The sequence below is a fragment of the Miniopterus natalensis genome, chromosome 8 (genome assembly GCF_054644295.1).
Source record: "Miniopterus natalensis isolate mMinNat1 chromosome 8, mMinNat1.hap1, whole genome shotgun sequence".
In the NCBI taxonomy this organism is placed as follows: Eukaryota; Metazoa; Chordata; class Mammalia; order Chiroptera; family Miniopteridae; genus Miniopterus; species Miniopterus natalensis.
The window spans coordinates 14,336,373-14,348,447 of NC_142088.1; the positions used below are offsets into that span (position 1 = coordinate 14,336,373).

The 12,075-nt window shown below is 38.3% G+C and overlaps 1 protein-coding gene across 1 annotated transcript in view; it reads left to right on the top strand.

The window, feature by feature from the left end:
* The window catches only part of ABCA12 (ATP binding cassette subfamily A member 12), a 156,737-nt gene that overhangs the window by 74,125 nt on the left and 70,537 nt on the right, over positions 1–12,075 (top strand). Inside the window, exons 9-11 of the mRNA XM_016196895.2 lie at positions 3,199–3,274; positions 6,650–6,768; positions 7,766–7,872. Of these exons, the coding sequence (XP_016052381.2) occupies positions 3,199–3,274; positions 6,650–6,768; positions 7,766–7,872 (302 nt within the window). The remainder of the gene's footprint in view (positions 1–3,198; positions 3,275–6,649; positions 6,769–7,765; positions 7,873–12,075) is intronic.

Sequence of the window (12,075 nt, forward strand, 5' to 3'; positions counted from 1 at the left end):
TTATATAAAGAGATAAAGTTAAAAACTGTTTTACAAATGACAAAAGCTCATCAGGGCTTTAGAAGCCAGAGAAGTAAGCAGCACTGCTAATTAACTGAGGGAGCAAACCTTTTTTCCGGTGAAAGGGGTAGCTCAGTTTCTCATATCTGTCATATACTAATAATTCCTGCATGCATTAAAACATGTCTTCGGATGGTCAAGATGACAAGGAAATGTATTTTTGTTTGATAAGTTGATGTGCTTAATTAAATTTGTGACTTCATCAGGCTGAGGGTATCAATAGAGTGGCATTAATGTCAGTTCCTGAAAGTCATTAACCCCAAGTCCCTACCTGCTTGAGTAGAAACTTTGTGGACTTTGAAAAAGCCTTGTTGGTATTTGTGGAAATCCTTCGGGAAACCTGAACTTGCCGCCAAAGGCTGAACCAGTGAGCATAGTTCAATGGCTCAGGGGTCTCTAGCCCCAAGGACAGCCTCCCGCCTCCTGCCTCATTGCCAGGCCACCCCGTGCTCGGTGTTCACGGCACTGAGCAGTATTTGTGAAGGGAACGCATTTTCTCCCTTGGCTTGGCTTTCAGTTAAACTGGAGTGGGGTGCTATCTCATAGCAGACCTGTTTGGGTCCTGTCTAACGCATGACCGGATTGATAGAACTTGGAAAGTCTACATCACTCATTCAAAGGACAGTCAAGAGGTAGCATTTTTTTGGTATCAATGATAAGTGCTTTGTTATCCTACATCCCTTTTATCATCAAAACAACCTCATGAAATATAGTTATCAACCCATTTTACAGACAAAGAAATTGAGGCAAAGGGAGACGGGACACTTCGTCTATGTTATACATTCAGCAAGTAAGATTAAATCCTGGATCTGTCTATGCCCAAAGCCAGGTCCTTTGAGCTCTTTGCTAGATGGCCTCACTCACATTTACTCACTGGGACATACACACGCTTGATTCCAGGATATCTCACGCAAGTCTCTGCCTCCGCCAAACCTCAGAGTAGCTCCACTTTCAGTCACTGATGGAGTTTGGCTCCTTGTCCCAGACTCCTTGCACATGATCACTTTTTCCACAGCCATCCCCTCATTCCTCTCACACTCGGATTTCTACAACCCCCCCCCCACGTCTATTTCGATTCAACCTCGATTATGAACACACTTCACGGTTTCTTTAGGAGCCTACTCAGCAGCCAGAAAATATGGGGGTGCTAATAGACACTTAGGAAGGTTGCCTCCGAAGTTCCTGCCTTAAGGAATCTAATCCTCAGCTCTGCCTCAGGGAGGGTCCCCGCCTCACAGTTTAGTATTTAGCATTTCCATTTACAAACAATGAATTTTGAGAGCAAAGGTTGCTTCTGTGACTCACTGAAGTTTTCTCTTTTGCAAAGTATGAATTATATGAAGTTATATCTTTAACTAGAAAGCCATTCTTACTGGTGGAAAGAGGTTATCTAGACTACGTTCTATGTTTATGGGCACCATTTTTAAATATATCTAATTCTATAAATAAAAAAGTAAAATCTCACTTTTAAAACTTCTGTAATATTTCCCACTTTGTTAAAGCCCATTTAGTGCAGTATTTTGCTCAGGATACTTTCTAGTCTCGAAGAAAAAGTGGCTGGAGGGAAAAGTGCCTACTAACATCAGGGCCACGTCTATCCTTGATGTACAAAGTTAATTTCTATTAGTTACTCATTTTAATAGTTTAATGAGAAAGAGAAACTCCATGCAACATATTATACAAATGCCACTGAACATGCTCAGTATCACCATGGAGTTTGAAGTGAGAAAGACTTGGTCTTAGAAAAATGGTGTTATATACTTTTACACTGCAAAAGGGTACATCTCAACAGAGTCCTGTCCTTGATTATGGTCTATATGGATGCCAATAAATAATCAATATTACCATGACTAATTAGGTTTATTTGTCCTGCGTATCTTCATTCGTCGTTTAGCTCACTGATGCATTGCTATCGTTAGAGCAGTAACATTCGGCTGCACCTTGAACTGAACGCAAGAAAACTATGCTCTGCTGAACGGGAAAACTGAAAATGCCACTCTGCCAGTTAGCAGGGACGGTCAAACATTACTCAAACGTGACTGATACAGAGATAGACAAGGAGCTCTTTAATTCCGTGATGCTCTCTTACACACGTGCCAATTTAAATAGACTACATGGTCAGAACTGGAAAAGCATGGATGATTGCGTAGTTGTGCACTAGGACCTTTCCAGAAGCTATGGGGTACACTAACTAGATACAACGGGAGAACTATTAGTGCTGGTAATAAAGTTTCCTATTGAAAACGATTAGGCCAGTGTTAAAAATGACAGCACTGAAACATAGTGGTGGATTATTTATAAGGAATAAGCAGTGACAGAAGGGAAGACCGAGATAAGTGATAGTGTTTTCCTAAAGGGGCTGAATGAAAGCCTTGGGTTTATGATGTTTTTATTTATGCAGTAACCATTTCAAATATTTTCACTTTCAATTTTTCATGTGAATGCTATTGCACACTTACTCTTTAATGATACGACGTTATGCGGCAAGCTGAATCAGCAACCTATTTGACTTCCTGGGGCAATTATCAATGTTAAATTAGATCTGCGCATATGGTTTCCAATACACCCAACTTATTCCACACTCCAAACCTTCATATTATTTGAGGCCACTCAGGATTCTGTTAAAATTAGCCAATTTGCATTCACAGCTGCATTCAATTGAAATCAGTAGCTGCTTTTTGAAAGATGAAAAATGTAGATTAGTGATGGCAGATGTTCCTAAGTTCTAGACAACCGAAGGCAAGGAAAATCTGGTGATCCATGACTGAAATTGGCTTCATTTGATTAACAAGTCACATAGTAGTCAATCCACATCATAATATTCAAGTATCACCTATGCATCCAAGTATTAGGGTAAAATAATGTAACAGTTCGATGCATGAAGAAAGGATTTGATAGAAATGCATGTATTTGACCATTGGGATTATTCTGATTAGTAGTTGTCTCTTTCCTATAAATATCCTATATGTTTTCAACAAAAAGAGTATAGATGTCACTTGTAAAATCCTTTGGAGGAAAATTCTGCAGACTTTCTGCCTTTTTCCCCTTTAATTTGACCTGAGATGATTTTTGCTAAGAAATATAAGTACTTTAAGCAAACATGTTAAATATTTACCTATATAAATGTTATTACTCTAGGTGGCTCTGACAATACAACACATATGTGGACTGAAGAAGATGGGCAGTCACTTTCCCCAAGCAGCCTGGCTGCACAGTGAGTCTTCCTCTGTGGTTTGTTGGCTTGTTTTTAAATTGGTAGGCAACTTGGCTGAAGCAATCCAAGCAATTCATAGACACCGGTCATTCATTCATGCGTGTATGAGTATGGGATAGAAAAGTCAGTTACTGACTGACCCAAGAAAGGGTATAGTCCAAGTGTATTAAAGTTGAAACTTAAAAGGAGCTCTTTTGCAACTCTGAGATTGCATAACTAGATCCAAGGTGTCCTATCTGGATTGGTTACCTTATACCTATGAGGAAAATCTAGCTGGAAGTCCAATTTCCATTTCTTTTAAGTTTTTTTTTTTAATCATGAAAAATGTATAAGCCTCCAATTTTTCACATGACTGTTTATTTCAGTTTTGGAAATAAAAATATTTCTTGTGCCCAGTCAAGGCAACGCAAAAATGTGTTTGCTTCAGTAGTATTTGGATAGCAAACCTGTTTGCAGGAAATTTAATGCTGGACTCTTATTGGGGCATGTAAATATGTCGTCCCAGAAATAGGCAGTGGAAATGACAGCAGCAGCCTTGGCTTCTAAGGACCGTTAAATGAGTAGTTCCCTGTAATAACTGTAACAGTTATGGTGGGAAACACAACCAGTTGCCTGTAGAAGCTGACTGAAGTAAATTCCTATGTCAAGGCAAATTTAGAGACTAGATGGCCTGTTATTTAAAGGTTGTGTAGGCCTGATAAATTATACTATTGAAATGTTTTACTCTAGCCCCAAAAGGATACATTTTTTTACTAATAGAAATTTGTACAAATAAGACCAAATAGTAGGACTTATTTAACCATTTTTTTTTTCTTCTACAATAAAATGTATTTAGTTGTTTGCAGTATTTCTATTATTTAACAAGAAGTTCTCCTACTCTGGGTAATTCTAGGCAAAATCCTCCCATAAACAACCACCTCCTATTTCTGCTCTTGCCTCTCTTCTCCTCTAAGGTGGCTGAATCAGATGCTTCTCCCAGAGCAACCAAGCAGCCTTGGGAAATGTCCCCCTGGCCAGGATGCCATGTTCCAAATAAGTTTTTATAGCCATCACAAATAATTTTTTTAAAAGCTTTGAATTGAGACAACTGGGTGGTTATTGCAGAAGCCAGGTATCATTATCAGAGCCTTGAGGCATCCATAGCATTGCTAATGCTAGCACTTCAGACCTGCAGATTCTGCAGCAAACATAGTTAGTTGCTGACAGCCAGCCAGCAGTTTGTTAGGAAGAATTCAGTACTTTCAAGATGGTTCTTGTTGGGATTGATAAAATTAAGGGATTTCTTATCTTTGGACTTCCTTTCTATTCCCACTTTAAAATAATCAGAGTGGCATTACTTGGCATAAAATGAAACATTTTTGGACCAGAACTTTCTAAAGAAAGCTGCTCAAAAAAATTTTTTTTCCTTAGCTCTTCTCCCTCTTCATTATTTTTGTTCTAAGGTTATTGTTTTTATTGTGTGTGTGTGTGTGTGTGTGTGTGTGTGTGTGCATGTGCGCATGCACTCATGCATGCACACATTCACAAGCTCCGTCTTTTTAGTAGAGGCACTCTTGGAAAGTAGGTAGAATTATATATAAAGGATCCATAAATTAAATGGTTTGAAGGAATAAATGGATGTTTATGACACGCCAGTAGTGCATAGATATGGAATCTTAATTTGGTGACTATATTGAATACAATCTTAAAAATCTTGTCAATCAAATGTTCTTCATGAAACTAAGAGAATGGCTTAGATGATATATCAAGGTCACTTCTAGCACGGCATTCTCTTATTTCATCGTTAGAATCTTTTGTGCCACTCCATTTAGAAGGTTAGGCCAATATTTTGCTATTGAGCACTGCACCAGGATGGAAAAGCCTCTATGCTATCATGACAGAAAGGAAAACAAACACAAAAGAAAGACAATATTGAGGAGAGAGTCTCTGGTCAAAAAAATGCCTAAGCAAAAGCCAGAGGGCTTGGGAATGGTTACTGTTTTTTTTAAATATGAAGGCTATGGGTTGTATTGAAATGAGGATCAACCATCTGACAAATTAGCTGTGCTCTGACTGCCAGGTTAGAGACTTTTTTTGACATAGTTTCTTTCCTTTTTTCTAATTTCTCAAGGATACAGTGCTGTTAACCCACATCTAAATACCCTGAGACTTCTTTAATATTGTTAATGCAAACATTTTCCTACATGTTTCCTACCTATGCCAGGATTAGTTTCTTCCCTTAGTATTTGAAAATCAAAGTTAAACACATCTAACAAAACTAGCTAATTTGTGTATTGTACAGTTTGACTCAAAGTAGATGGTCCCAAATCCATCATTGACATTTATTCTATCTCTACCATAATAAAATTCAACAGTAGACATTAAGGGAGGGAGTCATAAAATAGAGAAATAGCCTCACAGTTGAAGTGAAGGGCATGCATAACACATACACTTCTTCACTTACATACAAATGCCTCAAAAATCTCAGGCTATGCCCTCATATGCCAGTCAAAAAGAAACCGTCAAGTGGTTAATTTAGGAACACTGAATTGGTTGTTTTTATTTTTATTTTTTCCTTATGTTTTTATTTTTTATTCAGTCTACTGGGGTGACACTGGTTAACAAAATTACGCAAGTTTCAGGTACACAATTCCTCAAGACATCATCTGTGCACTGCACTGTGTGTTCATCACCCCAAGTCAAGTCTCTGTCCATCACCATTTATCCCCCCTGTGCCTTTCTCCACCTCCCTCCCCACCTTCCCAGCAATCAACACACTGTTGTCTTGTTGAATTGGTTGTTTTTGAAAAAGGAACTTATACTGTTTAATTGGATGCTACTCTTTCTCCTTAATTACAATGAAATGAATTTAAATTTATTTAGAGACTGATATAGGTATAAAGGATCTAGTAGATTATCCAGCCCCCTGCCTCTCATCGGACAAGAGAAAACATTGAGCCCCAGTGTCTTGCTGCAAGGCTTAAAAAACATATATAAGAAAAGAAAAAAACACCCAAGACTCAGGGGACATATTTATGTTGAAAAATTATTTATTGTTTATATGAAATTCAAACTTAGCTAGGAGTTATATATTTTATCAGGCACCGCTAGCCCAGTGATTTTTTTCTTTCCTATAAATGTGCCTAAAATCATCTTAATATCACTTATGATTGGATATTAAAATAATTTAATATAACAGTAATGCCCATGAGATAGGTAAGTGCTCAGAGAAGCCAGAGCTATGCCTCTTTTGTGGGGGAAGACATCTGCCTCACCGTGTTCCAATGTGCCTCACAGTGTCCCCAGGCCGGCCACTAGGGACTCAAATGACTTCAACACAAACGCTTTGCTTTATTTTTGTATGATTAATCTACATATTTTTTTATAATTCTCTAGGCTTCTAATACTGGAAAACTTCGAAGATGCCCTCTTAAACATATCAGCAGATAGTCCTTACATTCCTTACTTGGCGTGTGTGAGAAACGTCACTGACAACTTGGCCAGGGGATCACAAGGTAACGCTTCTCTTAACAGTTAAAATGCTGCTCATGGTTTCTGACTCTGTTCTAAAGTAGTAAGTCTTTTAAGATGTTTGCTTGAAAAGGAAAGAAAATTTACAAATCTTGTTTCTATAGGCACCCGTTTTAGCTTGGTGTTTTGATACATGAAGGTGATATGAAATCACATTATTATATTATTACTTCTCTTATTGTTGCTAGTACCACCTGGCCACCTAGACAAACTTGCCAAAGGTCCAGGATCCTTCAGGGTTCACCCGACCCTTCATGACATTCTCTATGCCCTTAATCATCTTAACTGCCAAAAAATAATAAAAATGATAATATAGATTTCCAAAAGCAGATGCAAATTACATAAACAAAGGAATTTCTGTGGCAGACTATTTTTACTTTCTACCCTTACACGCTTTGTTTTCAGTTTTCTGCCTTCACACACAACCGTGAAAATTGCATTTAATCAAGTGCTTTTTTTTCTTTTCTTTTAAAGAGAAAATATCTATGCTCTCACATTTTACAGGAGATAGGTATTCACTTTTCCTACACCAAAAACATTTTTGAGACTTTTTGGCAATCAAATAGCACAACAAATAATTAAACACGGTCTCTGTTTAGCAGGCATGAATTTATTGCGGTTGCAGGGGCATATCTGTGTCACAGTGATTACACAACCTGTTCTCCCCCAAACATTTCAACTTCATAGTAGACCTAAAAGTCATAAATAAAAACATGTGCAGTTCACAGAGAGCCAAAACTGTTTAGCACCTTGGCTAGAAATATTTTTGTCTCTAAGTAGAATATCTGAATATTTCTAAAATCACGAACTCTGTAGTCTCCATGGTTCAAGAAAAGGTTACATTTTCATGTGTCTTGTGTTTAGATTGAATTAGGCCATTATTTTAGAAAAGTAATAAATTGGGATAAAGGTATCTTTCCAATTGGCTTCCTAAATGACCTTACAATTCACATAAGGTAACTTTTCTTCCCTCCTTTACAGAAAATTTAAGACTCCTGCAGTCCACGATTCGATTTAAAAAATATTTTCTTCAAAATGGCTCCTATGAGGATTACTTCCCTTCGCTTCCTGAAGTCCTGAAGTCAAAAGTAAGCCCTGGGCGGAGAAAAAATAAACCTCAACCTTTCCTGTCGTACTCTGGCAAGACGGCTTTTCGCTTAGGGTTTCAATCTGTATCTTCCTAAGTACGGCTCCTATTTGGACTCTAGCTTCACGCTGGAAAAGGGTGACAAGTGTGCGGCTGTCATATAACAATGTTTTGTTTTTAATCGGTGGATGTCTTTGCATGAAATGACCCATAAGAGCCAAGTTACACTACGCATATACATAAAGGAGGACCAATAATCTAGTTTCTCATGAAGCTTCATGATTCAAAGAAACGTTTGTAATATTATTTCTAATTTGAGTTGTCCTTAGTTTTTAAAACTATAAAATTTAATTTCGAAAGCTGATGTTGTAGACCTCACAGTGCACGAAAACACCTCAGAAGTTGACTCATTTTATTTTTATTATCGTCATCATAAGAAGAAGCTAACAACATATTAGAATATATGACATTGAGGAAAGGGGAGAGAGCACCAACAAAAAGTTTAAAATGCTGAAGTTTGTCTGAATTGGTTCGTGTTGATTTGTCTATTGTTATTTGTTTAGCTCATGCACGTAGGTTTCAGGTTATCATGAAAATCACTTCATTTCTTAAAATAAGCCTATTAAATTTTGAAAGCAGCTTTCCTAGTAAGAATATCAGCTTAATTTGCTTTATGTAGCCAGGAATAAAGTAAAATTAGAGCTGGTTTATTCAGGCCAAGCAAGATGACTTGCTGTGTCAACGTGGTATAATTAAGCAGGAGTCCAAATTATATGTCCATGAAAATTACAAATGTATGTGCTGGTTAGATTACCTACATTGAAGTCCTAGTCTTCTGCACAAATCAAAACTTCTAAGATACTTAATTTAGCACTATCTTAATTTGTTTGTTCAAATGAGAAGGAAGTTATGCATTCATCTGGGAAATTTCCACTCATCTTTCCAGGATGAGCTTAAGCGTCATGCCAGTGATAGTAGCATGTCGCCTTTCTCCCTGTTTCTCAGCCAGCACGATGACTTCGTGTGCATAGATTTCCATTCTCCCATTCCATCCGTCATCTCTGCTCCCATAATACTAGTCTATTTCTTTCAAAGACACAATCTCCATTTGCAGAATTCTTATCATCGACTGGAGGACTTGGAAAAGCAGACCGATACTTATAGCTCAGTGAGATAAGTGCTGTAGTATGTGGAAGGACCGGATCCTGGCGGGGAGGTGGGACAGCTAGCTCAGGTCGCAGGAGACGAAGGCGGAGAAAAGCAAATTTCACCGAGGAGATAATGTCACTCCGAGCCTTGCAGGACTGTGTGGAATTAGGCTACAATCCCACATTCCAGGCATAGAGACCTACATTTGTAAGAAGACAGAGGCGTGAACCTGAAGGACAGACACAGGCTGCCTGGAGTCATGTGTCTGGCTCGAGCAGAAGGAGCCTGTGGGAGAAGCAGGAAAGGGGGTGCAGAGAAGCTGGGCCCAGGCCCCAAAGGCCTCTTTGTACCTACGCAAAGGCTTTGGATCAGATCCTGAAAGTTGTGAATTTTAGGAAGGCGATATTTGCATTTTAGAAAGAGATCTCTCTGGGAGAACTGTGGGGGATAGATTGGAGGAATGCAAAATAGGTGATATTTGAAGTAACCTAAGCAAAAATTGAGACCTTGCGCTATGTCAGTGGCAGGGAATTAGAAGAGACAGTTTCAAGAGTGTTGTAGGAGGCTGAGTTGACAGGAAGTGGCAGCCAGTGAGGTGTGAGGGGTAAGGGAGAGTTTCTGGTGACAGTGAGATTTTTGGCTGTTGGAACCTCTTGCTTAGCACTATAATTTGTTATATATAGAGTCTGTATCCATCACTAGAGTGTAAATGCTGATTAAATTATGCCTCTGCATCTCTAAAGCCCCTAGCACATAGTAGGAGCTTAAGACTTGACTTTTGAACGTATGAACCAATGAGGGCGTTGAAGTACAGCCCTGGCGATGTAATTGCGTTACCCGGGCAATAACTCTTTGTAGTTCCCACCTTGCAAAGTAACTGGGCAGTATACGACACACTCTAGGAAAACGGAAACAAAACAGTCTTTTACGCTAATGGAATGGGAATGGAGCTAAAAATAATTTAAAACGGCATCCACATTTTTAATATACTGTTCTCCTAGAGGGCTATATTAAGAAAACATTCTAGAAGTCACAGAGGTGGAAATAAAGTACAATTTTGCCCCTTGGGTAGAAAATGTATTGTTATTTATAGAAGCATGGCTGCTATTTGCCATTGACAGAGCCATTCATTCCAAGACTACAAGCTCTGTGAGGAACGTTGCTAAGCCTGTCCCTTTACTGCCATATGCTCAGCCCCGGAGTGGAGGCTGACACATGGAAAATATTCAGTGCGTATCGTTGAAAGAGTGAGGGCAGGCTCGGAGGGTTTTACAATAAGAGGTGCTTTTACTTCCCTGCTTTGCCCTCCCTGGTCATTAGTGCACTGGCTGTGGCAGTCAGGGCCAGCCATTCCAAAACTCTACGCACGGTGTCTCTAAGAAGGTGCAGACCTTCCCAAATGTCAAATGCCTGTCGTTCACTGGTGACTTTTCCTCTGTTCCCATCCCTCTGTTCTAGCCCGAACATTCCACTCTAGAACTTTTCTGTTTTTTCATCCCTTCGTTGTCTACTTTACGCCTTTTTCTTTCCAGTCTTTTTGGTGGGAAGGATAACTTCATGATTGGGGAACTACAAATGAAGTAGATGTTCCCCATATTGGGCAGAAATATGGATAATGCAATATTTTTATTGTAACACTTTTACATTTTTAAGTATTCTCCTATTCCCCCACCAAGAAGCCAGGAGTGTTGCTGTTCTGTCATTTTTATGCTTACAGTATTTTGAGGTATAAACTATCATGTCACTTACAATTCTGATTCACATGCATTTGGGAACCATAAGCACTGGAGAGGTCAGTTGTAGCTGGACATGGAATTAGTTATAGGTCATTGTTAAAGTATAGGCCTGAATCCTTAATAGCTATGACCAGGATGGTGATAAAGGAGAGAGGGGCCGGCTCTCCTTTATCACCATCCTGGTCATAGCATAACCAGATTTCACTCCTATTACATTTATCTTATCAAGCCAAGATTGTACTATATGAACTTTTACTAGTTCCTCAAACATGTATTCCAAAGTTGCCATTAAAAATATATATTTTGGTCTCTACAGAGGAGTAAAAGACATTTACTCAAATTCTCAATTAAAATAAATATATTGGGTTACCAGTATTTATTCCTTTATTTAAGAAATCACTAAAATAAAATCAATGGAGGATATGGCAAGAAGGTTTGGCTCTTTTCATTAGAAGTTTAATCATATCTACTATCTAGAAAATTAAAGGAGGGAACAGAGTGGCAAACAGGTAGTTACAGCTGGTAAATGATTGGATCTATCACATAATGGAAAATTTCTCATAACAATAAGATTAATAAGTAGGATTTTAATACATACGAGGCCATTTTAGATAGTTCAAACTCAGAAGTCAATTAGAATATTAAATACCGTTGAAAACAGGCCAATAATACTTGCTAGCTAAGATGATAGGTGTTTAATTGCCACTGCCTGCATGTAGTTACTATAAACCTTTCATCAAAGACACATCCTTGTGCTTTTTTCATTTGATATATGGAAAGAGATGTTCCAAACATTTGCCTGTATCATAAAATAATTCATTTCTGTCAAAATGCAACTTCTGATTAAAAACTGAGCTGCGGTGAATGACACATATATTTGCTCTTTTAGGTGGTGCTCCAAATTATTTGACTTCTTAAAAGGAATAGCTCTAGGGTAGCTTCCAAGCACAATAGAACTGGCTTTCCCAGAGGCATAATTTTTTCCTCCAGGAAGTATGACTTGGGGATATATCCTTAAAAGACACTGAGCATAATGAACCTCAGTGAATATAGGTGATGACATAGGAAATTAGTTGATTTCCATTTTTTTTCCTTTTTCTCTGAGTGTGGGATTTTAAGCCTCTTTAAAACACTTTTGTTCCATAGAACAAATGTACCTAGTTTTCCTCAAGAGATGAGACAGTAGAAGATAATGTCAGTAACAATGCAGACACTTCTGAAAAACCAGGTGCATTTCCATCCATGCTATCCTATTAAAATGTGTGTGATTCTCAGGCTGCAGTTTCAAAAGGCCTTTTTCTTGTCAATTATTTTTTTAA